Raw genomic sequence first — 27750 nt, 5'->3', positions numbered from 1 at the left:
AACTAATAACAGTAACTCTCTCTTTGGGGGTGCTTGAAGGGAAACAACAACTCTTTCAATGATAGTCCCGTGAGGATGGTGGGGACTTAGCTAGACCCAGTGCTGGGATGGAACTGGCTTGTTCCAACTTCAGATGTTCTTCTGCCCTACTATACGACAGTCACAACAAAATTTAGAAAAATATCCACAAAGGAGAGTTCTGAAGGGGACATGAACAAAGCAGACTTTGTGTTATCATCTTGTGAAATTTTATTTTTTCTAATTCAACAAACTCAGTATTACAGCTTCATATATAATAATCTTATTTTTGCTTGTGTATTTGAATGCTTTTTTTTGTGGATTACTACTACGTTTAGAAAAATGGAAAATCAAAGAAAAAGAGGTGAAGTCCCATGTAACTAGTTATGCATATGACACTATAGAAATGGTAGCTGTTATTAGTTTATATATGTATATACACACACATACACAATACATACACACATACATTGAACATCTCAGTAGTTTTACTAAATAGGGTTTTTGTGCATCTGGAATTTTTTGGGGATAATTACTAAGCTTAGAATTACATAAAAGAAAAATAAGGCTGACCCTAATAATATGAAATTGAATAGGAATAAACGTAAAATCTTACTCTTGGGTTCAAGAAAACAACTTCACGAATACTCATTGGGGGAAGGCATGATTAGACAGACAGTATTTTGTCTGAAAAAGACCTGGTGGTTCTAGTGGACTATAAGCTCAATATGAGTCAAATGTGATTAGCAGTCATGAAACCAAGTGTGATTTCAGCTGCCTGCCCTAAGAGAGGTATGGCTTCCAAGAGTGAGGAGGGACCACTGCAGGCTCCTGTGGTGAGACCACAGCTGGAGGCCTGTGTTCAGTTCTGTGGCCACAACTGAGGAAGAACCAGGATATGTTGGAACGTGTCCTTAGGAGGGCAAATGGAATAATGTCAAAGTGCCTCTAGTCATGCAATGAGGACTGGCTGAAGGGGGCATTTTTAGCCTAGAGAAGACTTGGGGGGGGGGACATGATAACTGTCTTCAAGTATCTGAAAGGCTGGCACATGGAAGAGGAATTACCAATCTTCTCGATGGCCCCAGAGGGCAGAAACAGGAGCAATGGGTGGGGGTTGCAAAGAGGTACCTTTAGGCTTGACAGAAGTAGAAACTGACTAGTAATTAGAACTACCTCCCAAATGGAAAGTGCTACCAAGAGTGATCCATCATAGGCGTCGGCTGGATGGGCATGTTATAGTTAGTCCTCTGGTGAGTCCAACCCTTTCCGAGGTAAAGTGATTTGCCTACGGTCACACAGGTCCTAAGTTGCAGGGCTGGGCTCTGAGCGGCAGTCTAGGTTCAGAGTTCATTCTGTGTTACCACCCACATTTCCACCGGGCTTTCCCCTCACAAAGGTCTGATTCTTCTCGTTTTGTTTGTTACAGTGGGGATTCCTTGGTGGACCAGGAATAGAAGAACAGACCTTGGGAGTCTCTCCCAACATACACATCTATACATGCATGCATGTATATAATTTATATACACCCCTTCCCCCCATAATACGTACATATATACACGTCAGTGGTTTGAAGGAATCTCGTAGTTGAGGCACTATGTAATTCAGATGGTGCGTGAGCACATCTGATGCACTGACTTACACAACTTTACTGCCACCTGAGGGCAGCTAACGGAACGACAAGATGCAGGGCAATCTCTCCAGTCACCCAGCAACCCTGGGAATGGTGAGATTTGGCCAAAAATGGCTACTCTAGGAAACTTTCCACACATTATTACATCCGTGCCATTAACATCCAGGAAGAAGTCTTGGATGTGGGTTATCGTTTTCTATGGATATTTTTGGACAGAGTCGCTTCCCTACAAGCGAACTCCCTCCAGTGAACACCAACCCTCCCCATCCCCACCCCATGAACTTTCTTTTAGTTTAGCAAAAACAGTGAATATCATCATTGTGAACTAACTCTTCATCATTCGGCATTCTGAACATGGAGGAGAGAACTTTGTTTTACTCCCAGTCTTGGGGACCAGTATTGGTGCTTGATCTGCACTCTGTTGCTTCTGTCACTCCACAGGTTGGCCTTCTGGTTCTGCAGACAAGCCTGAAAGTTTCTCTGAATACTGCTTTGAATACATTTGTATGCCACAATCTCTTCAGTCACCCTCCCAACTGATGGGCTGGAAGAGTGGTCAATTGCAAACTTCAAAGGCTATGAAAATATATTCTAAATCCCTAATAGTACAAGAAATTCAAATGAAAGCAACTCTTCAGTTTCACCTTACACGTGCAAATTGGTGATGACAATAAAAGATGGGCACAATGGTGGAAAGACTGTGGGAAGACAGGCACCTTGATGTCCTTTTGGTAAACTGTAAAGTAGTCCTAACGTTGTGGCTTTCAATTTGAAATCATACAAGTGTCCAAACCATCAATACCTTTGACCCAGATATCTCACTACTGGGTTGTACACAGCCCAAGTAAGTCAAAGACAAAAACAAAGGCCTAATTTACAAAGATATATCCATAGCAGCCCTTTTTGTGGTAGCAAAATATCTGAAAGAAAGTGCCTCTTGATTAGAGGAATAGTGCAACAAACTGTGGAAAGTTAATGTAATGGATCATTCCTGGGCAGTGAAAAGTGATGCATATGAGGCAGGGTGCAGTGAGCAGAATCAAGAGAGCAATACACATGAGAGTGGTCACAAATGACAAGATCGCTAAAAACAAGCCAAAATAACAAAGCCAATGAAGGGTATGGGATGTAATGAAGCAAAATCCCCTCCCCTCGTGTTGTTTACACTGTCACACATGGTCTCTATCATATTTTTTTATTAATTGTTGAAGAGACAGTTGAATCTGGAAGGGGTGAGTGGCAAAAAAACAAAACAAAACAAAACCCGCTTATGATGTAAAAATAAAAGAAATCAATAAAATATTTGAAAAAATTATGGTCCCAAAGTACGAATAATAAAGCATAACTTCAGGAGAGAATATTGTACAGTTAGTCAGATAAAGTCTTAGCATCACTATTTCTATGTAATTGTTTTTGTCAAAATATAAGGCTCATTTTGGGGATGTGTGGAAAATGTGATGTAAATACAAAAGGTATCAATAAAATATAGATTTAAAATACTGCTAGGGCAGCTAGGTGGTATAGTGGATAGAGCACTGGCCCTGGACTCAGGAGGACCTGAGTTCAAATCCGGCCTCAGACACTTGACACTTACCAGCTGTGTGACCCTGGGCAAGTCACTAAACCCCAATTGCCTTACCAAAAAAAAACAAAAACAAAAACAAATAAAATACTGCTATGATGAATCTTGGTGCATATTGGACCTTTCTTTCAATGGCATCCTTGGAGGTATAAAACCAGTGGTGGAATAGCTGGACCAAAGTGGGTGAACAGCTCTGTAACTTTTCTCTCGCATGATTCCAAATTGTTTTCCAGAGTGCTTGACCCAAACTGTAACTTAGCCAAAAGTGTATCAGGGTGCCTATCCTTCCAGGGCTCCTCCAAGACACTATTTCCATCTTTTGCCATCTTCAACTTGATAGAAGTGATCCCTCACTTGTTTTAATTTGTACTTCTCATTGTTAAGCAATCAGACCCTTTTTGGCGTGCAGTTGTTGAGTTTGTATTTTGAGAATCCTTTGACCACCTATCCACTAGGGAATGGATTTTTGACAATTGTTGACATATTTCTGTTCATCTCTCATTTTGAATGTCTGAGATGTTTGACACAAATACTCTTTCCTAAACCAAAAGTTTCTTACCTTATTCCAGTTGCAGTGATTTTGTTATTATAAAAGTATTTTAATTTTACATAATTGAAAATGACTAGTTTTGTCTTTTTTTGTAATCTTCTCTTTCCCTTATCTGGTATGATGTCTCCCCAACAATATTTGTGATTAGTACTTCCAGTTATTTTTGTCATGTGCCCTTTTATATTAAGATGAGTTACCTTTGATAAGTCTGACTTTAGAACCTATAGGGTACTGACAAATTTACAAGACTGAGTTATAACTCCAAGAGATAAATGGTCAAAGGATGCGGACAGTCAATTATCATTACTCCAACAGAGTCATACTCTTCATTGTGGCACAGAGGCAACCCCAGGTTATCAAAGGAACGAAAGCCGTCAAGTCATAGACCAAGGTGGAGAGGCTACAAGGGAAGTTCGAAGAGGCTCACAGCCAGAATGGCTATGAGATAAACTTTTTCATCTAAAGTAACTGTCAAAGAACTTCTAAGTCATACAGGAGTTGTCTGTACTAGCATAGGCAGTACCCATCCTGATGAAGTATCAATTATCTGATGCTTTCTAAGGAATCACCTAGTGCTGCAGGCGTTCCTGCATTCATTGCATCTATTAGTTTCTCGCCAGCATGGATGATCTCCTGTTCATTGAGGGGTCTGATCTGGCTGAATGGTTTCCCATATTCATCACACCCAAAGGGTTTTTCTCCAATGTGGATTTTCTGATGTTTCCTAAGACTTCCATAACGGCTGAAGAGTTTCCCACATTCATTACATCCAAAGGGTTTCTCACCAGTATGAAGTCTCTGATGATGAAAAAGAGATGACCTGTGGCTAAAGTTTTTCCCACATTCAGTACATTCAAAGGGCTTCTCACCAGCATGAGTTCTCTGATGTTCAGTGAGGTGTACCTTCTGGCTGAAGGCTCTCCCACATTCAGTGCATTCAAATGGTTTTTCTCCAGCATGAATTCTCTGATGTTTTGTAAGGTTTCCTCTCTGGCTGAAGGATTTACCGCATTCATCACATTTAAAGGGTTTCTCTCCGGTGTGAATTCTTTGATGTTTTGTAAGGCTTCCACTCTGGCTGAAGACCTTCCCACATTCATTACATCCAAAAAGTTTCTCCCCTGTATGAATTCGCTGATGATAAAAAAGGGATGTCCTGTGGCTGAAGTTTTTCCCACACTGATTACATTCAAGTGGTTTCTCTCCAGCATGAATCCTCTGGTGTTCAGTAAGGTGTCCCCTCTGGCTAAAGGCTTTCCCACATTCAGTACATTCAAAGGGTTTCTCTCCGGTATGAATTCTCTTATGTGTGTTCAGGTGTCCTCTCTGGCTAAAGACCTTCCCACATTCACTACACTCAAAAGGTTTCTCCCCAGTATGAATTTTCTGATGCACAGTAAGGCTCACCCTCCAGCTAAAGGCTTTCCCACATTCACTGCACTCAAAGGGTTTCTCTCCAGTATGAATCCTTCTATGTGCATTAAGATGTGCCCTCTGGCCAAAGACTTTCCCACATTGATTACACTGGAAAAATTTCTCCCCATTATGGCTTCTCTGATGTAAAGCAAGGCGTGAATTGTTGCTGAAGGCTTTTCCACATTCGTTGCACTCAAAGAGTTTTTCTCCTGCATGAATTCTCTGATGTTCAGTAAGGTTTCCACTCTGGCTGAAAGTTCTCCCACACTCATTGCACTCAAAGGGTTTCTCTCCAGTGTGAATTCTCTGATGATAAAAAAGGGATGTTCTGTGGCTGAAGTTTTTCCCACATTCAGTACATTCAAGAGGCTTCTCTCCAGCATGAATTCTTCGATGTTCAGTCAGGCAAATTCTTTGGCTGAAAGCTCTCCCACATTCATTGCACACAAAGGGTTTCTCTCCAGTATGAATTCTTTTATGTGCGTTAAGGTGGCCCCTCTGACTGAAGACCTTCCCACATTCATTACAACCAAAGGGTTTCTCTCCAGTATGAATTCTCTGATGCACAATAAGGCGTACCCTCCAACTAAAGGCTTTTCCACAGTCATTGCATTTAAAGGGCTTTTCTTCTGTATGAGTTCTCTGGTGTATAGCAAGACAGGAAGTGTTGGTGAAGTTTTTTCCACACTCGTTGCATTCAAAAGGCTTCCCTCCACCATGAATTCTCTGATGTTTAGCAAGGTTTCCCCTCTGGCTAAAGGATTTCCCACACTCATTACATTCAAAGGGTTTCTCACCAGTATGAATCCTCTGATGTTTAGAGAGGCTTCCACTTCGGCTAAAGACTTTCCCACATTCTTTACATGAAAAGGGTTTCTCACCAGTATGAACCCTCTGATGATAAAAAAGGGACGTCCTTTGGCAGAAGCTTTTCTCACATTCAGTGCATTTAAAAGGTTTTTCTCCAGTATGACTCCTCTGATGCTCAGTAAGGCTTCCCCTTTGACTGAAGGTCTTTCCACACTGCCGACAATGGAAAGGCTTATCTCCAGCATGAATTCTCTGATGTTCAATAAGGCTGCCCCTCCGGATGAAGGCTTTCCCACATTCATTACACTGGAAGGGTTTCTCTCCAGAATGAATTTTTTGATGCACAGTAAGGTTTCCTCTTCGGCTGAAGGCTTTCCCACATTCATTACACTGAAAGGGTTTCTCTCCTGTATGAATTCTCTGATGTTTAGTAAAGTTACCCTTGTGATTGAAGGACTTGCCACATTCACTGCAGTGAAAGAGCTTCTCTCCAGCATGATTTCTTTTATGTTCACTAAAATAGCTTCTCTGACTAAAACCTTCCCCACATCCATTGTATTGAAATGGTTCCTCCCCAGTATTCATAATTTGATGATAAATAAGGGATGTCCCTGGGCTGAAGGTTTTCCCGTACTCATTGTATTCATAGGGTTTGTTTCCAGGATTTACAGGGTGGAATGGAAAAATATCTGGGTGGTAATCGAAGGGTTTCTTCCATTTATTGTATTTACAATGTTTATTCTCTAAGGACATTCCATTATATAAAAGTAGGTCTGAAAACTGATCAAAGCTATTTCCGAGGGGATCATATTTAAAAAGATTTTGTCCTGAAGGAACTCTCTGTTGTGGAACAAAGATTGACCCCAGATCAAAATCTCTCCCAAATGTATTACTTCCATGGATATTCATCTCATCAAAATTTTTCACATTAACAGTTTCTAGTTGACTATATTGATTCTCTTGGTTGGCTTTCTGCCTCTCTAACATGATATCATATTCCCAATCTTCTCCCATTTTAGAATCCCAGAAACCATCTTTGGTGAGTTTCTCATCAGATGTTTCCATACAAATGATATGCTGTGGAACTGATTCCAAGGTTTCACATTTAATCTCCTGATTAAGGGAATCTGAAAGAAACACAGAAGTATCAATGTTCCCTGTTCTCTGTGTGAGGGGAAAATTCCATTAAGGAGAATGATCATGAATCTGGAGAAGGTAGGGAAAACACTGTTAATTCAATTTAATTCAATAAGCACTTATCAAGCTCCTGCTACAAGTGAAGGGGTGCGTATGTGGGGGACACAAAGACAAAATGCAACCGTAACTGTTCTCAAAAAGCAGAGTATGGTGGGAGGAGGAGCATGAGGGCAATAACCAGAGAAATTGGAAGCCCAAAGAGAGATGAGAAGTTTGTAACAGCACCCACAATTAGGCCAAATGGAATTAATTCTATTTTAGAATGTTGGAAGCACTTAAAGATGGTCTTGGAAAATAATGGCTGGCAACTGCCAGGAAAATGTCTGTATTTTCAAAAAGAAAAAATCAGCTACTTCTACAAACTGGAAAACTTGCCACTGATCTTGAGCCAGATTTAATAAGTGATTCAATAAGTGATCAATAAACAGGCAGCATGGGAGTATTCAGAAAAGATATAATCACTAAGACCCATAGTGGGTTCATGAAGAATAAATCGGGGGGGGGGTGTGTGTGTGTGTGGCTAGGTGGCATAGGGGATAAAGCACCGGCCCTGGATTCAGGAGTACCTGAGTTCAAATCTGGCCTCAGACACTTAACACTTACTAGCTGTGTGACCCTGGGCAAGTCACTTAACCCCAATTGCCCCCCACACACAAAAAAAGAAAGACAGACAGAATTGGGGCAGCTAGGTGGTGCAGTGGATAGAGCACTGGCCCTGGATTCAGGATGACCTGAGTTCAAATCCAGCCTCAGACACTTAACACTTACTAGCTGTGTGACCCTGGGCAAGTCACTTAACCTCAACTGCCTCACCAAAAAAAAAAAAAAAAAAGAATAAATCATTAAGGTCCAAGATGGTTCCAAAGGACTCATGATGGAAAATGCTCTCCAAACCCAGGGAAAAAAAAAAAAAGAACCGTGGACTCTAGATGCAGATCGAACCATACTATTTCTATTGTTTTTCTGTTGTTGTTTTTCTTTTTGGGGGTTTTTCCTTTTTGCTCTGATTCTTCTTTCACAGCATGACTAATGCAGAAATATGTTTAATGTGATTGTACATATATAACCTATATCAGATTACTTGCTGTCTTGGGGAGGGGGGAGGGAGGGAGAAAAATTTGAAACTAGAAATCTTATAAAAACAAATGTTGAAAACTGTCTCTACATGTAACTGGGAAATAATAAAATATTTATATGGAAAAAAGAATAAATTATTAAAACCAAGTTAATTTCTTAAATATTGATAAGATTTCTGGGCCTGGGGATAAGGGATCTAGATGGAGGGGCAGGGAAGCAGAGGGATGGAGAAAATCACTATTAAATACCTACTTGGTGCCAGGCACTGTGCACTTTTTCCACATTCTCTCATTTCCTCCTTATAAGAATTCCATAAGGGAACTGACATTATTTCCCCCATTTTACAGTCGAGGAGATAACAAGGACAACGATGCTAATAGTTAGAATTTACAGAGCAGTTACAGGTTTGTAAAGCACTGTACTAATATGATCTCCTTTAATCTTCATCACTACCATGGGAAGTAGGTGCTATTATTTTGGCCACTTTACAGAGTAGGAAACTGAGGCAGAGAGATGTTAAATGACTTACCCAGGATCACACAACTAGGAAGTGTGTGAGGCTGGATTTGAACTCAGGTCTTCCAGACTCCAGGCCAAGGCTCTAACCACTGCACCATCAGCTGCCCTAGATTTCATTAACATAGTTGATAAAGATCTCTATGGAATCACTACATTTGTATTTGGTTGAATAACCTTGTCTTAGGAGCAAAGCCCAGTGGCTTTAAGGTCAACACCAACACTCGGCTCCAGTGCCAAGCCACAGGATGGGCAGTTTGGTGGCGAAAGCCTCTGGATATGCAGTTGCCAGAGAGGCAATCAACCTTTATTAAATTCTTGCTATGTGTCTGGCACTGTCAGGCAAGCATAAGCTACAGGACTGAAGAAGTCACAAGCTCTCTCTGAGATTCCGTTTTCTCACCTGAGACTTAAAAGGATTCTCCTTTGTTGGTTTATCTGCCTTTTGGAGGATGAAATTTTCCCTAAGATGAGCCAAGACGGTATCTATTGATGGGAGAGGCAGCCTGGCATGTGACTAGAGCGTTGACCTTGGAATCAACAGGTGCTGGGTTCAAGTCCTGGGCCTGACACATGCTGACCATGTAATTCTGAGCAAGGAAGACCCACTGAGCGTGCTCAGGTGACTCTCTGGGACTGCAAAACAACCCCGGGAGGCAGGTGCTCCACTTTACTGATGAAGAAACTGAGGCCAGCAGAGGCTGTGAAGTAACTCGTCCAGGGCCACACAGCTAAGTTAAGTGTCATTTGAATTCAGGACTTCTGAATTCCAGGTCTACAGTTCCATCCACTGTGTCACCTGTTACCCAATAATAGCATTGCTCTCAGAGGGTCATGAGGATCAGAGGAGATCACATACTCACAGTGGTGTGCAACTTTTCAAGTGCTACGGAGATGTTCCCCATCACCCCTATCACGACAAGCACAGTCAGCATTAACAGCTCTGCCATGATCAGTATCACTGCCACCACCATCACTAATGGCCACCATTACCATCTCCACCACTATCGCCATCGACGTGAGACCAATTTTATCATCCCCACCATCGTTACTATCAATCACCGTCATCATTCCATCACCGTGATCACCAACATCATCATGATTACTATCACCATTATCATCCCCACCTCCGTCATCATTACCATCACCACCATATCTACCACCACCATCTCCTCCACTATCATTATCACCTCCATCAGCATCCCCACAGCCACCACTGCCACCGCCACCACCATCACCTCCACTGTCATTATCACCTCCATCGGCATCCCCACAGCCACCACTGCCACCGCCACCACCACCATCACCTCCACTATCATTATCACCTCCATCGGCATCACCACAGCCACCACTGCCACCGCCACCATCACTACTGTGACGTTTAAAATCTAATGTGTGTCCATACCTGCCCCCCCCCCAGTTTTTTGGGGAAACTAGCTAAGATTTACTGATAAATTCAGCAAGAGTTTAGGCTTTTAAGTATTTCTTAAAGAGCAAAGACAGCACACGGAGTACCGTAACGCAAGAAAAGCCTATCTACTTTTCTCTGGCGCGCCCATTCCGCGCTCACACTCTCGCTCGTGCTCTCTCTCTCACCAACCTGAAGTCCTGGCACAAAAAGGGCCAATGCGGGGAGCCAGCCTCACCTTCCTACTTCCTGTCTCCCTCCCCAGAAGGGGAGGTCCTTCAAGCTGACTGGTTGAGAGTGGTCTCCTGTTGATGTTGTAGTCCACAGCCTCTGAGAACAACAGCCCACTCAGGGCCAGCCAGGTGTGGTCTCTACTTCAACAACCTTAAATAGGTTCTCAGTCAGTCTCTCAGTCTCACCCAATTCAATCCATTCCAAATCAATCTTAGGTGGGGGTTCTGGATATCTGCCAAATCCCATTATTTTATCACACTACTACGTCACTACTATAGTCATTGGGGTAGCTAGGTGGCACAGTGGATAGAACGCCGGCCCTGGATTCAGGAGTACCTGAGTTAAACTTTCACCTCAGACACTGGTTGTGTGACCCTGGGCAACTCACTTAACCCCATGCCTTAAACATCCAGGGCCATCTCCAGCTGTCCTGATCTATATCTTACCACGGGACCCAGATGGCTCTGGAGGAAGGAGTGAGGTTGCTGACCTTCCATAACTCTCCCTCACTTAAAAATTCAATTCAGTGCCAGTCATGACATCACCCTGGTATCGTGGTCCTCTTTGGAAATGATGGACAAACAAGAACTACAATCATTATCATTAGGATCACCACCACTAGCACAACCACCGTCATCACTACTACACCGTTACTCCAATCATTGGGGCAGCTAGGTGGCACAGTGGATAGCGCACTGGCTTTGGAGTTAAGAGGACCTGAGTTCAAATTTCACCTCAGACACTTACTAGCTATGTGACCCTGGGCAAATGATTTAATTTCAATTGCCTTAAAAATCCAGGGCTATCTCCAGTTGTCATAATATACATCATCTTCTTTTTTTTTGGTGAGGCAATTGGGGTTAAGTGACTTGCCCAGGGTCACACAGCTAGTAAGTGTTAAGTGTCTGAGGCCAGATTTGAACTCAAGTCCTCCTGAATACAGGGCCGGTGCTCTATCCACTGTGCCACCTAGCTGCCCCCCTAATATACATCTGTGTGGTTTTTTTGGGGGGGGCAATGAGGGTTAAGTGACTTGGCCAGGGTCACACAGCTAGTAAGTGTTAAGTGTCTAAGGCCAGATTTGAACTCAGTGCCCTCCTGAATCCAGGGCCGGTGCTTTATCCACTGTGCCACCTAGCTGCCCCCCTAATATACATCTGTGTGGTTTTTTTTTGGGGGGGGGGCAATGAGGGTTAAGTGACTTGGCCAGGGTCACACAGCTAGTAAGTGTTAAGTGTCTGAGGCCAGATTTGAACTCAGGTACTCCTGAATCCAGGGCCGGTGCTTTATCCACTGTGCCACCTAGCTGCCCTGTAATATACATCTTACTACTACTACTTTTTTTTTTAAGTGAGGCAACTGGGGTTAAGTGACTTGGCCAGGGTCACACAGCTAGTAAGTGTTAAGTATCTGAGGCCAGATTTGAACTCAGTGCCCTCCTGAATCCAGGGCCGGTGCTTTATCCACTGTGCCACCTAGCTGCCCCCCTAATATACATCTGTGTGGTTTTTTTTTGGGGGGGGGCAATGAGGGTTAAGTGACTTGGCCAGGGTCACACAGCTAGTAAGTGTTAAGTGTATGAGGCCAGATTTGAACTCAGTGCCCTCCTGAATCCAGGGCTAGTGCTTTATCCACTGTGCCACCTAGCTGCCCTCTAATATACATCTTACTACTACTACTTTTTTTTTAAAGTGAGGCAACTGGGGTTAAGTGACTTGGCCAGGGTCACACAGCTAGTAAGTGTTAAGTGTCTGAGGCCAGATTTGAACTCAGTGCCCTCCTGAATCCAGGGCCGGTGCTCTATCCACTGTGCCACCTAGCTGCCCCTCTAATATACATCTTGCCAATGGACCCAGATGACAGGAGGAGAGAATAAGGTTGGTTACTTTGCACAGCCCTCTCTCATTTAAAAATCCAATGCAGTGCAAGTCATGACATCACAGTCCTCTTTGAGAAAGAAAGACAAAAGACAACAACTACAATGATCACCATCGCCGCCATCATCACTATGATCACCACCCATCACCATCAGTACCGCCCCATCTCCCTTCATCACCGTCACCATTATCACCAGTACCTGTGGGATCAAATACGAGCTCCTTCACCCGGGCTCCCGGCCCTTCTCTATTCCATGTCGTCCCCTTCCTTCACTCTCTCTGCCAAGCTCATCTTTCTGCTCGACATACACCATTCCCTCTCCTACGCCATGCCCTGATGTGGGCAGTTCTTCCTTCCCCTGTGCTTCATAGAACTTCCAAGCCAAGGAGGTCTCTCTCCATCCCTCAATCCCACGATCATCCCCACCATCAGCCCACAGCTAGGTACCAGACCCAGCTGGAAAGAGCCATGGGCAAAAGGACCCTGCCTCAGGTCTGGAAGGGAAGGCTACCTCCTGAGCCTGAGTTAGACGGGCATCACAGCTCAAGACAAGCTGGAGGAGAGGCTCAAGTGAGGGGTGAAAGCAGTGGGCGGGAGCGGGCTGCTCGCCACATCGCCCTGTCCGTGTGTGACCACACAGATGCCCACTGCCCCCATTTGCCAAGCGCTTCCCAGCATGTTCTTGATAACCGGTGAAGTTTATTATCCCCATTTTTCAGACGAGGACACAGAGGGTCAAGAAGGCCCGTGACTCGTCCCCAGCGACCAGCCCCCCCTTCCACCTCATTACCAGGAAAGAATTCACCCTGGACACAGCCTGGCCCTGGAATCCCACCTGCCCCAAACAGGCCGGCACTGAGAGGTCGAGGACCTCGCCCGAGTCGGGTTGTGGTGCCAAGGCAGAACTGGGCCTCCAGGATGGCTTGCCACACCCCGCAGCCCACAGAGGCCCCAGAACCCCTTGCTCTTTACAGCGACCAGGCAGGTGAGGCCATCCAGGTCCTGACCTGTGCTCTCCCCTGCCCCCCACACCACCACCTCCCACAGCCTGTCCCATGGAAGCCTCATAGGCCAGTCTCAGGTCCTCCCATACGTCACATCAGAGACCAGGAGTCTGCCTGCTTGTACCCTGGGGATGCAGCCCTGTCGGCACAGACTGGGGACTGCAAGGATGCCCTCAGGCCCATGGCCACCTGCGGGCCTGCACTCACCTGGGCAAGCACTCATGGAGAACTCTGGCTGCTCCGCAAACAAGGGGACTTCCCCTCTCTCTAACTGGCAGATGACCTCAGGCTTGGCCACAGGGAGCCCTGATGCGAAAGAAAGGAGGAAAGGATTTCAGGGTGGGCCCGGAGGTGGCGATCCCTTCATTGTGCTCTGCTGGCGGGGACCCTCCCAGCTGCACTGGTAGAGGCTGGCGACGGCCCATCCTCTGCGTTATACAGATGGAGAAACTGAGGCAGGGAGACCCTGGCAAAGTCTTCAGCCCTGCCGAGGCCAGGTTCCTCCTGCATCTGTCCATCTGCCCCACTCCCTGCTCACAGGTGACGCTGCTGGGTCTGGATCCTGAAGTGCTGTCCCCAGGCAGAAGGGAAGGGCTTTGAGAGCGGGGACCCAGGGCAGACGCTGAGGCCCAGCACAGAGGCATCCTTACCCAGGAAGACAAGGTTCTCGTAGTTCTCCAGCATCACGTCCCGATACAGGGCCCTCTGAGCAGGGTCCAGCTGCGCCCACTCCTCCTGGGTGAAGTCCACGGATACATCCTTGAATGTCAGTGCTTCCTGGAAGGGGGGCACGCTCGGACTGCGGAGCAGCCACTGACTGTTTATCCCAGGGACCCCCGGGGAAACCTGAAAGCAACAAAGGCCCAAGGAGGGGTCATCTCTTCCAGCCCCGGCTGAGGCCACCGGCCCCTGGCCACGGCTTCCCCCTCCACCTGCACGAGGATGCCCAGAGGCAGCGGGCAGTGCTGGGGCAGAGCACTGGAAGGGCCAAGTTCAGTCCATACTCAGGAGCCTACTAGCTCTGTGACCCACCAAAATGGCACCTCCCTCCCTCCCCCTGTGAGGATCCAGAGATCCCTTCTGTGAAGCATCCTGCAAACCTGAGAGCTTGAAGTAAGTGCGTGCCATTCTTATAGTTCTTGTTATCGTAAGGTTGGTCAGTCAGTCACTCAGCTAGCACTGATTGGCCAAAGCCAACTCTCCCCAGGACCGGTAGGAAACATGGAGCAGAGGGGGCGGGGGGAATTTCACTTGTCAGCCGAGGCGGCTGGGGAGGTTCACAGTCGGAGTGGAGGGGGGGCAAGCGGTGGGACAATGAGAGAGATGGCTGGAGGCAACGGGGAGCCACTGGAGTGATGGGGGAGGGGGAAGCCAGCGGTCACATCTACTCCACAAACACCCGTCCCCAAATGGGCACACAGCTATGCACAGGGCATGAGCCGAGGGCCTGCCACGCCTAAGACACGAAACTGGGGCTTGGGGAAAGCAAGACCAAGTCACAGCAGCCAAGAATGTGGCAGAAAGTTGGGGGCGCATCTGAGGCTCCTGGCCAGAGATGGAGGCTGCCCAGAAGGCCTTCCCCCCAAATGCCTGTTGCCAGCCTCATGGAAAAGGGCTTTCAGCTCCAAAGGATGGGCACCACTTAGGGATGCCCACAAACTCTGGGCAGTCCATCCACAGCCTGCCCAGAGAGCGCAGTTGAGAGATGGCGAGGCAGGGCTGGAGGAGGCCCCGACACCTGCAGGTGCTAGCTCTGCCCCAAACAAAGGTGTCGTGCAGACACTTCCACCCTTCAAAGGGCAGAGGAACCAACAGGGCAAACTCTGTTCTCTGTCTATTCCGTCCATCTGCTCACATTACAGGGAAAAAGAGAGTTGGTTCTGAATCCCTCTGGCCCTGCGAGGTCTGAGGAGTCTCGGTAATGACTGGTCTAGGTCTGCCCCCGAGTACAGAGTGTCACCCGAACATCGGAGTCTGTGACTGAGTGAGAAGGGACCTCACCTAGTCCAACCTTCTCTTTTTATGTGTGACCCAAAGTCGGGTGAGCCGTTAAGTCAAGAGCCACGATGTGGACTCAGTTTCCCTGACTGTAATGCCTGCCCATTTTCTTTCTTTTTTGGGGGAAAGCAATGAGGGCTAAGTGACTTGCCCAAGGTCACACAGCTAGTGTCAAGTGTCTTAGGCTGGATCTGAACTCAGGTCCTCCTGAACCCAGGGCCAGTGCTTTATCCACCATGCCACCTAGCTGCCCACCTGCCCATTTTCTAAGACTCCACACAATCTCTGCCTTCAAGGCAAGGCCCAGGAACCTTGGGAGAGGCAGGGGGCCAGCCCCTCTAGGACAGGCAGGCTGGTCTGTGTGAATCAGCTGGGCACTCTCAGGGAGAGAAAGGAAGCAGGGTGTGCCAGGCAAATCAAACCACAACCTCCCAAACCACCCCCTCCTTGTGAAGATGGCTCCGGACCCCAGACCCCAGGACAATGGCAATAGCAATGAATAGGGATTGGCCCCAAACAATGGCTCCCGAGGACCCAGAAAGGAGGGTTCTCGTCCCCCGTGTCTCAGGACATTAGATGGTTCAACAGCAGAAACCAACAGGACCTGATGAGTAGCAAGAACATGAAAGAAGAGGCTTGACCGTGGGCTTTGCTGCTGGTGCCAAGGACCCCAGCAAGTCCTTCTGGGCACGCTGAATCCCTCATCAGGAGGGGCCACCCCTGGCACAGAACCAGCACGTCATCAATGCCTCCCCATCCCTTCACACTGCAGTGCATCGGGGAGGGGGGCCATGGGGAGCAGAGGTCAGTCACAAAGCCCAAACACTAGAGGATGCTCTGCCACCCTCGGTGCTCCACACAAGTGGCCACTGCCATTTCCTACGGGCAGGCCAAAGGTTACGCCGCTCTAAGAACTTTGGGGAATGGTTCTTTCTTGGTTTTCTTACTGATTTCCTCTAGAACTTGCACGTGCCATCCATCAAGAAAGGGGCCTTTGTGACTTCTGGCCCAGCAAAATCCTCAACTAGCCTTTAGGAAGCACTACTGTGTGCCAGGGGTGGTGGGAAGGGCAGGGGATGTGGGGGACCCTCAAGGGGCGGGAATGTTCTGAGGGAGGGTTCCCATGGGCATGGGGCGCACAGTGGGTCTGCACTGCTGCCAGCCTCTCCCCAGTCAGGCCTCTGTGCGCCGTCTCTCCAAGGGCCCTCCCACTGCCTGAGAGCCTGGCTCTCGGCCCAGTACAGCCGGCTCTGTCCGCTCCCAGCATCGCCTCCTAGCTCAGGCCTTTGTCCTCCTGAGTCCTGCTTCCCCGCCAGGAAGGGCAGAGGCCTGGGTCCTGGGCCTGGCCCCTCAGAGGAAGGGGTGCGGCCTCCTCTAGGCTGGATCCCAGGAGCCTCCGGGACAGTGCCATGACTCCCTCCTGCAGATCCCTTCATGAGCCTGAAGGCTCAGAGGGCCTGGGCCGCTTCTCTGACCTCTCCACACTAACCTGGCTTCAGGCCTGCACCCCAAATCCCTACCCAGATGGCAGCCAGGCGGCCCAGAGGACAGAGCCCCGGGCCGGGAGTCAGGGAGACCTGCATCCAGATCTGGCCTGTGTGACCCTGGGGCAGTCACTTAACCTCTGTTTGCCTCGGGTTCCTCCTCTGTCAAATGGGTGTGGCGATGGCCCCTTGCTCCCAGTCGCTGGGAGGCTCCAATGAGACAATAACTGTCGGGAGCTTGGCAGTCCTAGCACACGTGGTGTTTGTCCTTCATTTCCAAGAGGACCAGGGGCACCAGAGGCTGATGCCCTGCGTGTGAACTGGACCTGAGCAGGGGGAGGGGCTGGCACACAGCCACCTGTCATGGCACAAAGCGGGTCTCACCCAGTCCATCTTTCCTCCTGAACCAGCCCGTGCCGCAGGGGCGTTGGTGGGTCTCTCCCCCTTCTCGTGTATCAAAAACGCACAGGTCTGGTCATGTCGCGCCCCCCACAACTCCAGGGCCACCCTGCCTACTGCAGAGTCAATCAGAATCTGCTCGCTTGGCATTCGGAACCCTTTATTACTTGCAGCCCCCTAACTCTTCCAGGCTCTTAATGGGGCCCACCCGGCCTGGTGGTCCTCTTCCCTCTACAGACACTGGCCTCCCGGACCTCCTGACCGTCCCTCTGTGGCTCGGCTCGGGGCATTCTCTCTGAGTGACCCCCCGCCTGCTCCCTCTACCCCCCTTCTCCATCGATGCCAGGCCCTTCCCTCTGCACCTGATTGGAATGCAGCTGTTTGTTAGACTGGGAGCTCCCTGGGGACAGAGATGGTCTTGGGCCTCTCTTTGTCCCTCTAGAGCTGAGCCGATGCCTGACACATAGTAGGCTTCCTGACTCACCAAAGAAATGGCTGAAGGGAGCCCGTATTAAGTGCTGACTGTGCGCCAAGCCCAGTTAAGTGCCAGGAAGGTCCCACCTGCAGCCCTTGGGGGCAGCAGCAGAGGCGCTGGTCAGGCCTCCCACGACGTGGGGGACGAGAGCTCTCCTCGCTGGGGGCCCGGGAGGAGGCTGCTCGGCTGGAAGCCTGGGTCTCCTGGGCTCAGGCTCTCAGGGAGACGGGGTCCAAAGGGTGGGGGGCTGAACTGGCCTGGCACTCGCTACCCTCAGTCAGTGGGGCCAGTCGGCCGGCCCTGCCCGGGGGGTGCCTGAGAGATCCTTCTCTGGAGGAGGCTGTGGGAGCCAGGCCAGAGGCAGGACCGGTGCGGGGCAGGGCCCCTCCCAGGGCTGCTGGGCCTGTCTGCCCCTCACAGTCCCTTCCTATGGCCTCCTCTGTTCAGGGGCCATCTGACATCTCCACCAACCCTCCGACTGGCTCCCCTCCCCTCCCATCCCCAACGTGACCTCACAGGGAGCCAGTCAGTCCACAAAACCTCAGTGCAGGCCTACTATGTGCCAGGCCCCAGGAACAAAAATGCAAACTAGACAGTCCTAAACCCTCAGGGAGCTTCTACTCTGAGGGGTGACAAACCCTTATAGGGAGAAGCCGGAATGGGAGGGAGGGGAGGCTGCTAAAGAGAAGGTGGAGTGAGTGAGGTGGGAGGAGAGGGCGTGTGGCCTGAGCCCTTCTGAGAGATGATCCAGCCTAGGGCAGGGGAGGTGCTGCTGAGAGGCCTGGACATGGAGGGAAACTGAGGCACACAAGACTGAGTAGAGAGAGAAGGCGTTACAGCCTAGGGGATGGAAAGGCCTTTGGCAGAAGAGGGGACAGAGAGAGAGGAGAGGGAGTGAAGGAGTGGGGGGGGGGGAAGGAGAGAACGACAGAGACAAAGAGACAGAGAGGGACAGAGCCATAGAGCAGGGAGCCCTCTCCCAAGGGGAGCTGGCCACAGTCCCCATCAAGTCCCATCAGGGTCTGGGTTCAGGGCATGCCTGAAAGTGAGCCCTGCCCAGCAGGGTCCTGAGGAAGGGGCAGGGTCCAGCCCTGATGCCAAGCTCCGGGTCTCAGGCCAGGGACAGAGGGCCTCCTCAAAGGGTGGGGTCACAGGGATGAAGTCCAGGTCAATGGCAGATCTAAGACACAAGGCCCAGTGAGTGAGTTCATTAGTCAACAGATGTTCATGAAGCACCTACTATGCGCCAGGCTTGGATGAGGCCCCAAAGAGATACCACCTCTGCCAAGCACCAGGGAAGTGGCCTAGAAATATCTGCTGCTGCCCTGGTCGCCTCCTGCACGAAGTCCCCTCCTCTTCTGATCACTTTAGTGACTGCCCAAGCTTCCCACCCTGCACACAGTAGGCCCCCTGGATGCCAGCGATCTGGCCCCTGCTGGCCTCTCCCTCCCCACATCCTCAGGGAGCTTACATCCGTCTCAGTGGGGACATTTTCCGCAGCCTCACCCCCCAGAAGCCACTCCCTGGCCCATCGCAGCTCCTGCCCACCCCCGAGCTCTGGGCTCAGTCAAAGGAAGAGGTTCCTGGGGCCACTGATAGAGGTGCAAAGACTGTTTAAAACCCTCCTCAGGCCTGAGCTCGGGCAAGTGACTGGCCCCCCGGGACTCAGTTTCCTCCTGTGTAAAAGGCCTTGCTAAGGTCCTTTCCGCCATCAGACCTAGGCCCTTTTGGTGCAGGAAACGTTTAACAACTAGATCTTAAATGTAAACAGACCAACCTCCCCACCTGATAAAAGGGGGTGGGGGGAGGGGGGTGTCACATGCCGGTTCTGGCAGAGGAATAGTTATTTCCCACAATTCTCAGCAACCCAAAAACCTCAGAAAAAGGAAATGATGCATTGGGATGGTAGGGGAGCATTGAGACCCTGAGCTCTGGATCTGCTTTCTGTGCCCCACCTGGGACCCCCCCCCCCCAGGAACTGACCAGGGGAGGGAAGAAGGGGGGGCCTGACTGGAAGCCCAGGGTAGGCTTGCACTTGTGAGGGGTAGAGGGGGAGTCCCCAATCCCAGAATCAGTGACTGTGAACATAAGAGGAAGGCTGCAATGTCTGAAATCATCAGAACCCACCTCCCGAGTGGTGCTGTGCCTGTGCCCATGCCCCTGCGCCCACCTGCCAGAGCTTGTTCATGTGCACCACGGTCAGATGTCAGAGCGTGGCTCTGTCTTCCTGTGTCCCTGGTACAGACAACAGGCACTCATTAAGCACCTGCTGTGTGCTGGCCCTGGAGCAGCGATGCCACAACCGGCCACAGGAAGAAGGGATGTGAAGATGTGAGGCCGGGGAGGGCCCTGGGATGGAAGGGGGTGTGAGGATGTGTCAAGCACAAGGGGGAGGCCCGAGGGTGCCCTTCTGGGTTGGGAGGGCAGAGCCAAGAGGGCGGAGGAGGCAGTGACTCACCTGAGATCTTCCCAAGACCCTCCAAACACCCTCAAATGATGCCACGGGGCAATTCCTGGAGCAGCAGAACCCACGAAAGGCCGGGAAAGAGTGTAGAAGGTGGGCAGGACCAGTGTGCTGGATGGGGGTGAGTGGAGCGTAGCCTACGCGGCCCCAGAGAAGCAGCCTCAGGAGCCTGGGAATGAGCGGCCACGAAGGGCAGCCAGGAGATGCTGTCAGGGGCTCTGCTTTCCCACACTCGGATCCAGGTCTCAGTCCCGGGTGGCGCGGTGGGCTCAGCGGGGAGGAGCACGGAGCACAAGCACACCAGGGCTTGCGGCCACTCCTCAGAGTCACAGGGCCGAGAAGCCGGCCTGAGGTCACTTGCAGACCAGAGCGTGGGCCTGGGGAGCAAGGCGCATGCCTCTCCTTGTGAACGGTCCCCCCTTGGAAGACCTAAGGACTTCTGAAGTACCAGGAGCACCTCGGAGGAGAGCCACTCAAACCCCCTGAAACTTGGGCCGGGGAGAGCCGAGCCCCGCCCTGACAGAGAGGTCAGTGAGGCCCAGGGGTGCTCAGGCTGGATTTCTAGGAAAGGTCCTGAGACCAGCTCCCCCCGCCCAAGTTCAGTTCCTGCCCGAGCTGGGGGACAGGGGAAGCAACACTGACCCCTTAGACCAGCACCCAGTCTTGACCAGTGGGGCCCAATATAACCAATGGGCTCAGATCAGTGCACAGTGAGCGGCCTCCACCTAAGGGCCGCACCAGGAGCAGCCTCTCTCCACTCGCTCCCTTGGTTCGGAGAGCCTCTCTTTGGGGTGGGTGGGTGCTCAGGCCTGAAGGCCTAAGCCCATGAGGGAGTTAGGGAGACGCCAGCCCACTCCTTACTGTTATTAATTAATCACAAATGCTCACTGCGAAACAGCAACGAACTGAGAAAGTACAGGCCAGTACCCAGTCACCCCAAAATGCAGGGGGCGAGGAGCAAGAACCCATGAGCGGTCCACAAGCCCGAGTCACCAGCCCATGGCTCTGGCCACACCTGGACCAGCCACCCGACAAAGCCAAGGCCCCCAGGCAAGTGTGCCCAAGCCCAGAAACCCACAAAAGCAAGAAAGACGGGAGCGGCCCCCATCTTCTCAGGTTCGAAGGTGCCGTTTGGGGCAAAAGGCTGAACGCTGGAAAGGAGGCTCACCAAGGGATGAACAAGGAGACGCAGGCTTCAGGAGGAGGTGGGGAGGGGCTGGCACGCAGTAGGCTCTTCATCATGCCCACTGACCAAATGGCTGACAGTTAACACTCCCTGAACTCAAGGGCCTGACCTCGTAGGGAAGGGGGAGGGAAGAGCCCCCCCCCCCCCAGGCTAGTGGGGACAAGAAAAGGATGAAGACCCCGCTGGTGTTTCAGTCAGTCCCAGTGAGGTATGAGGTGGAGGAAGGGCCTGGCTCCTTGGCTCTGGGAGCAGGGCAGGAAAAGATTCAGAAATGAGCTTGGGGAGGATGGGAGGGAGGCCTTTGTACCCCTCGTGCCTACCCCAGGCCTCAGTGCCCATCCTCACCCTGACAGAGGAGGAACATCCGCACACAGGCCCTGCACCTGCAGCCTGAGGCCCTGAGTCAGCGATTTTGGGCGCTCAGGGGGCCACACTTGACCCGAGGGGATCTGAGCTCTCTATGCACACCCAAGGGGGGGGGAGGGACTGAAAGTAACAGAAAACATTCAAGACCCCTCCCTGGCAAGGCCTCATCTCGGGCCCAGACAAACAGAAGTGTCTGGGGTTTAACTGCGTGGCACACGTTGGTGGGGGTGCACTTTACGCGTGCATGGGTGCGTGCGCATACACACACACGCACCTCACACATGCAGATGTACACACACCAGCTCCCGCACGTACACACAACATGCTAACCTAACATGCACAACACACGTGTACCGTGCGCTCCCACATAAACACGCACACGTAGACACACATACAAACACGCCCCAGGAGCAGGCATGGCTTTGCTCTGAGCACCTGCAGCCCCAGGGGGCCGGGCACATGGCCGGGCTGACCAATGACCAATAAGGCAAGTCCTAAAAAGGACCCCGAAGGACAAAGGGGCAGCTGAAGAGCCTTAAAAAGGGGGGGGGCTGGAGTGGGGCGAGCAGGCCAAGCCTCCCCTCCCCCCACTGACAGACCAAGCCCACAAGGGCATGCGCCACAGGGGGTGACGAGCCCTTAGTGACCTGAGCTCAGGGCCAGCGGCCTAGTCCTGATGTCCCAGACTGAGGGGGCCCAGGACCCACACAACCAAGGAAGCGAATCTCACGTGGAAAGGAGACCCCCACTGCTGTGGCTCCTCCCTCAGCTGGGCCCACACTGGCCTAAGCGCTGGCCCCTGCAGCCATGTTTCGGGCTTCCCCAGGACCTACCATCAGGGCTGCGTCAGGGACCCCTCGTGCCCACCCTGGGGAAGCCTCAGTCACAGAAGAGTCTCAGCCTCACAAAGGTGCCAACTACCCTGAAACAGTCAAAGGGTCGAACTTGTTCGTTCTAAGTATTGATATTGTGCCCCCCCACCGTCTCCCCCCCCCACTCAGGGATCCTCTGGAATCTGTCCCCAGGGCTGGGGGCAGTAGGTGGGTTGTGGAGCCCAGCTGAAAGGCCCCAGGGCGCTGGAAGTGCCCCAGATCTTGGAGGGGCAGCCACTAAAGGGGGTTCCTGGCCCCGTGCCATCCCCTTCAGGCCCAGAGCCCCAGGGTCCTCCCAATGTGACTGACCCACAAAGGCCCGGCCCCCAGGACACCAGCCAGGCCAGCGCCCGCCCCCAGGCTGCTTCTGCGCCAGGGGGCAATGCAGGGACAGGCAGCAGAGGTCCAGCCACCCACGCCATGAAGTGTCCAGAGAGCTCCCCCAGGCACAACGGGACCTGACCTGAGCACAAAGGGCAGACTCAAGCAGCCTGGGCGAGGCCGGGGGTCACTGCCTGGAGCTCCCCTGGGCGAGGCCAGGGTTGCTGCCCGGAAGTCCCCTGGGCTCCCCGACCCTCCTGACCCTCCCGACCCTCCCTGTCTGTGTGTGCACACAGTGCAGAAAGGGGTCTGGTGTGCCCGCCCTCCCAGAGGTGCCAGTCAGAGGGATCCCCAAAGCGGAGGATACACCGCACAGGGCCCGGGGGGCTGAGGGGCAGCAAGGACCGCACGCATGGCAGAAATGAACGGCATCCATCACTCGAGCTTTGCAAAGGGCGGGCGGGCAAGGGGGGCATGGGAAGCAAGGCTAGAGGCCAGGCGCCCCCTCCCCTCCCCAGAGGAACAGAGCTCAGGTCCCATGCCCCCCTCCCCTGGGGCTCCCAGAGGCCCTCAGCAGCAGCAGGGACCCAGGAATCACCCATGTGCTGGGAGGAGAAAGGAAAGCGGAAACAAGATCCGTCTGTACCAGGATCCCAAGCCTCAAACCTGGCGCCGCATGGGGTGGCCTGGGCCTCCCTCTCTGACCCATCTCTCCTTCCCAACACCAGGCTCTCTGCCCTCCTCCTGGGGCCTTGAAGGCCGTGCCAGTGACCCCTGAGCTCAGTCCTGGCTGAGCCCCGGAGAAGCCGTGCAGCCAGTCCCAAGGCCACGGAGACTCAGGGAGCAAAGAGGGGGCCACAGGGACCCACCCCCCCAGTCCTGATGACCTCTGTGCCGAGGAGAGTGGCCCCATCGGGCCCCACCCGCCCCACCCTGGACTTCATCATGCTGGCACATAGTGGGTATCAGATAACTGCCGTGAATGACGACTGCTTCTTCTGCTTCAGCAGGTCCAGACACCCATAGCACTTGGGGGGGCAGCAGAGATTGTGGAGCCATGCCAGAGGAGAAGTGGCCTGGCTGAACTCTGCCCACACTCCCCTCTAAGAAACTTACAATAACGCCACAGATCCGGGATGGCGTAGGAGGCCGGCAGGAGCGGGCAGAGGCACCGGCTGGAGACACGTGGTGGCAGCGGTGGCTTCAGGCCCTCTCTGCACAGAGGCAGAATGGGCTCAGACAACCAGCCACAAAGAGTCTACAGGGAATCCCAAGCTGGCATCAGGAACAGTACCCCCTTGGCCTGCCCACACACAGTTCTGGGTCACAGTCCCAGGATCTAGAGGGATACTTGTAGTCGGTCAGTCACGAGGGAGCAGGAGCCCTTCTTGGGTAAAGACCAGAGGGCAGTGACCACACCTCTTCCCCAATCATGTCACCTTAGACGTACCAAAAACTTGCAGGGCCCTCCAAAAAAAACTAGCTCTGAAGACCCCCTGAAGCATGGGTCAAAGCCCTCCTCCTCAGAGATGAACAGAGTCCAACCTTCATGTCAAGTTCCCAGTCAAGAAAGAGGCTGCATGGGGGCAGCTAAGTGGTGCAGTGGATACAGCACCGGCCCTGAATTCAGGAGGACCTGAGTTCAAATCCGGCCTCAGACACTTGACACTTACTAGCTGTGTGACCCTGGGCAAGTCACTTAACCCCCATTGCCCTGCAAAAAAAAAAAAGAAAGAAAGAGGCTGCACGATGAGTCAAGGACAACAAAAGAACCTGGCCATCTGAAGCAACGACGGTGACAGAAGATCAAAGCAATCTCTGAAGAAGACAACAATATGAAAACATCTAGGAGCAAAGCCTCAAAGAAAAAAAATGCTCATTGGACATAGGCCCAATAAGAATTCCTGGAAGAGTGGAGCAAAGAGAAGAGTGGCAGAGGGAAAAAGGGGAAAAGAAATGAGAGCGTTGAAAGAAAGTGATGAAGAGAGAAGTAACAGGTGAGAGAGGTAAAAAAGGCTAAAGAAAACCAAATCTTAAGAAACAGGAGAGAGATGCAAGAGAATCTTGACAAAGGAGTCCACGGCTTTGGTAAAAGGGAAAAGCTCGTCCAAGAATTCACCCAAGGAAACGGCTCCTCAAGGAGCAGAACGGGCCAAGTGGAGGCGATGCCCAAGCTCCCTGAGAAAGTGACTCCTTCAACACTAGAGCGGCTGGAAGCCAGAAATCAGCAAACAGCATCAAAAGAATGAAAGAAATAAAGAAAACGGGAAATAGGCGATGGGCAAACAAGCGGCCTAGAAAACAGATGCAGGAGAGACGACTGCCCGCGAGCCGGGACCCGAGAAAGGAGCCGGCCCAGACGCAGACGCTGCAGCCCCTCTCCTCCGGGCTGGCCGCAGGAGGGAGGAGGGGAAGGGGTGATGAGGAAAGGGAGGGGGCGCAGAAGTCTGCTCCATGGATGGATGAGGGGATGCAGAATGTTTGAAAACCAAAACAAGCCAGGGGTCCTGGGGGAGTGGCCAGTGAGACTCCACAGGTACCCAATCCCCTCATCTCGACCTCATTGCTACCAACGGAGCCAGTGAGGCACAAAGCGGCCACCAGAGGGTCAGAGGAAGGGATGGGCTGAGATCTGAGCCAGCGGGGGTCTGCCGAGAGCCCCACAGGAGCAATGCTGCCACCTGGATCCCCACCTAGGCTTGGCCCCTCACCCCCCATCACAAAGTCCAAACCCGGGGGGCCCTAGGGAAGAGGCAGCAGCAAAGGGGCTTTGGAGGCCAATCCGGGGCACACTCGGGCCATGCGTACAAGAAACCCCAACCTTAAAGGTCCCAGCAGGAGGGGGAAGAGGCCGCAGGGAAGGGGAGGGAGCGATGCTTAGCCAAACCAGAGGAGATTTCTAAAGAAAGCTGGGGGTCTTGCACGCCCGGGGGCTGAGCTCTCCTCCCCAATCAGTGCCCCTAAAATGGCCCCCGCCAAGCTGGCGCTTCCCTGGTGCTGAGCCTACTGTGGGCCAGGCCCTCCCCTGGGCCTAGGCCCCCTCCCCGGCCCCGCTCGGCCCCAGTGTCCTCTGTGGGGGTGGTTGTGAGGGTGCATCCAGAGGGAGAGGGACCGCCGAGCCAGTATACAGCAGGTGCTGCATTGATGTGCCCTCCCTCCCCCCCCCCCCAGGATGCCCGACCTGGAGAGTGGTGGCCAGCAGCACGGATGGCTTGTCCCCCTCTGGAAGCTCCCTGGCGCTCCTCTCTTGGCCCAATGCCGAGTCCTGGAGGGTCCGAGCTGGGGGGAAGAAGGCTGAGTGTGGGGGGGGGGGGTTCTAGGGCCCGTCTAAGGACCTCAGCTGGGGTGGGGGCGTGGGGGGCCCCTCCCTGGGAGGGGGGGCCCTGCTGGGAGGGTCCCTAATCCCCGCTGCCCCCCCCCACTGAGGCCTGAGGCCCCGCCCACCCATAAGGCTTGGGGCGCAGGGATCCCCTTCATCCACCACCCTGGCCCTGGGAGCAGGGAACCCCTTGCTCTGGCCTCGGTTTCCCCCACGTTGCTCGAGTCTGCTGGGACCCCCGGCTCCTTTTCTCCCAGCTTTCTAGGTCTCGGGTGGTTTCTCCCCCCACCTCACCCCCCCGCCACTGACCCCCGCGGCCTCATCTCCCCCCCTCCGGCCTCACCTCGGTCCTCCGGGCCCTGTGCCAGGCTCGCCATGGTTGCCCCCCGCGGTCCGTCACCAGCTCGGGTCTTCTCCTGTCATGGACAGAAGGAGGTTAAGGTCGAGGGCCCCCCCAAAGTGGGGGGAGGCGCTGAGAAGGAATCAGGAGCCCGAATGGACCACAAGCTCGCCAGGCCGCCGCCACAAAGAGATGGGGGGCCCGGCGGGAGGGGCTGACATCCCCGGCGGGGGGGCGGGGGCCCACGACCCAGACACAGGAGATGCAGGAGGGGCCGATGGGGGAGGGGGGGTCGGGAGCCACAGAAGCTTCTTGAGCGGGGCAGGGTCCCTCGGACCTGGGTCTGGGGCCGGGGCTGAAGGCCACGGGGGCGGGGCCCCGCCGGGCGGGGAGGGGGCGGCCGATGGGCCGTGTCTGGCCGGAGCCCGTCGTCGGCCTCCGGCTCCCTCCGAGGCGACTCCTCCGCCCCCACCCTGGAAGCCAGCTGCGCGTGCGCATACCCATCCCCCGAACCACCGTTCCCACCACACCTCGCGGCCACCCCACTCTCAGAAGAACAAAGGCCGGAGCGCCGCAGGGGGGACTGCGCCTGCGCAGAGCGGAGCCTGGAACTACACCTCCCATAAGGCCATGGGGCACAGACCTCAACCGCGGCCGCACTCACGGGACAAAAGGCTTAGGGCGGCGCCCAGGACGTACCGGGCCTGCGCGGCGGCAGAGACGGCCTTTCCACCCGACTACACTTCCCAGAGCGCTCACGGGACAAAAGCCTCGGAGCGGTACCCAGGAGGCACTACGCCTGCGCAGAACGGCACCTCCAACTACAGTTCCCAGGGTGCCGCAGCGTATAGTCCCACCCCACCCCACCCCCACTCCCCTCCCGCCCCCGCACCGCTCACAGAAGCCCCGCCCGCGGAGCCCCCTCCCCGCGCTTCGGGCTGGGTCGCGGCGTAAAGCCGACCGCACCCTTCCGCTTAGATCGTGCGGGGAGTGGCACGTAAGGGTCGTTGGCCCGCTCTCCGTCCCCGGCCCGTCCTGTCTCTCTGGTCGTCACTCACCCGCCGCGCTGCCCGCTCGCCCGCCCGCCGCGGAACAGCAACACTGGCCCACGCCACTCTGCGCCTGCGCGCGGTGCTAGGCCTGGAACTACCCTTCCCAGCGGGTAGCGCGAGCCGGCCGGAATGAATTTCGATGCGCGTGGGC

The 27750-nt window shown here is 52.9% G+C and overlaps 2 protein-coding genes across 3 annotated transcripts; one reads left to right on the top strand and one right to left on the bottom strand.

Moving 5' to 3' along the window:
- Positions 1-236: 236 nt before the first annotated feature.
- LOC122749579 (zinc finger protein 569-like) lies at positions 237-27750 on the bottom strand. Of its 2 annotated transcripts, none has more exons than XM_043996011.1 (6): positions 27606-27750; positions 26551-26623; positions 26070-26167; positions 13974-14169; positions 13531-13629; positions 237-7136 (listed from the first exon to the last, which is right to left on the bottom strand). In XM_043996011.1, exons 2-6 carry the CDS (start codon positions 26582-26584, stop codon positions 4327-4329), a joined length of 3237 nt encoding a protein of 1078 aa, XP_043851946.1. In that variant the 5' UTR covers positions 26585-26623; positions 27606-27750; the 3' UTR covers positions 237-4326. The 2 variants fall into 2 exon arrangements, with proteins under 2 accessions (XP_043851946.1, XP_043851947.1); XM_043996012.1 differs by lacking the exon at positions 27606-27750 and adding an exon at positions 26885-27021.
- Positions 26629-27501, top strand: LOC122748462 (serine/threonine-protein phosphatase 1 regulatory subunit 10-like). Its single transcript, XM_043994094.1, has one exon. It carries the CDS (start codon positions 26629-26631, stop codon positions 27499-27501), a length of 873 nt encoding a protein of 290 aa, XP_043850029.1.

Source organism: Dromiciops gliroides, chromosome 3, assembly GCF_019393635.1.
Source record: "Dromiciops gliroides isolate mDroGli1 chromosome 3, mDroGli1.pri, whole genome shotgun sequence".
NCBI lineage: Eukaryota > Metazoa > Chordata > Mammalia > Microbiotheria > Microbiotheriidae > Dromiciops > Dromiciops gliroides.
Note: the sequence above shows the minus strand (reverse complement) of the source record. Positions and strands in the feature narration are given on the sequence as shown.

What these genes read in the sequence shown, in the direction of transcription:
- LOC122749579 (XM_043996011.1), bottom strand. Translation starts at nt 26,584, where the DNA reads ATGGCGAGCCTGGCACAGGGCCCGGAGGACCGAG. An exon ending in ACAGGGCCCGGAGGACCGAG is followed by an intron (nt 26,168 to 26,550) that starts GTGAGGCCGGAG and finishes TCTTCCCCCCAG; the next exon opens with CTCGGACCCTCCAGGACTCG. An exon ending in CTCCATGAGTGCTTGCCCAG is followed by an intron (nt 7,137 to 13,530) that starts GTGAGTGCAGGC and finishes TGTTTCTTTCAG; the next exon opens with ATTCCCTTAATCAGGAGATT.
- LOC122748462 (XM_043994094.1), top strand. Translation starts at nt 26,629, where the DNA reads ATGGACAGAAGGAGGTTAAGGTCGAGGGCCCCCCCAAAGTGGGGGGAG.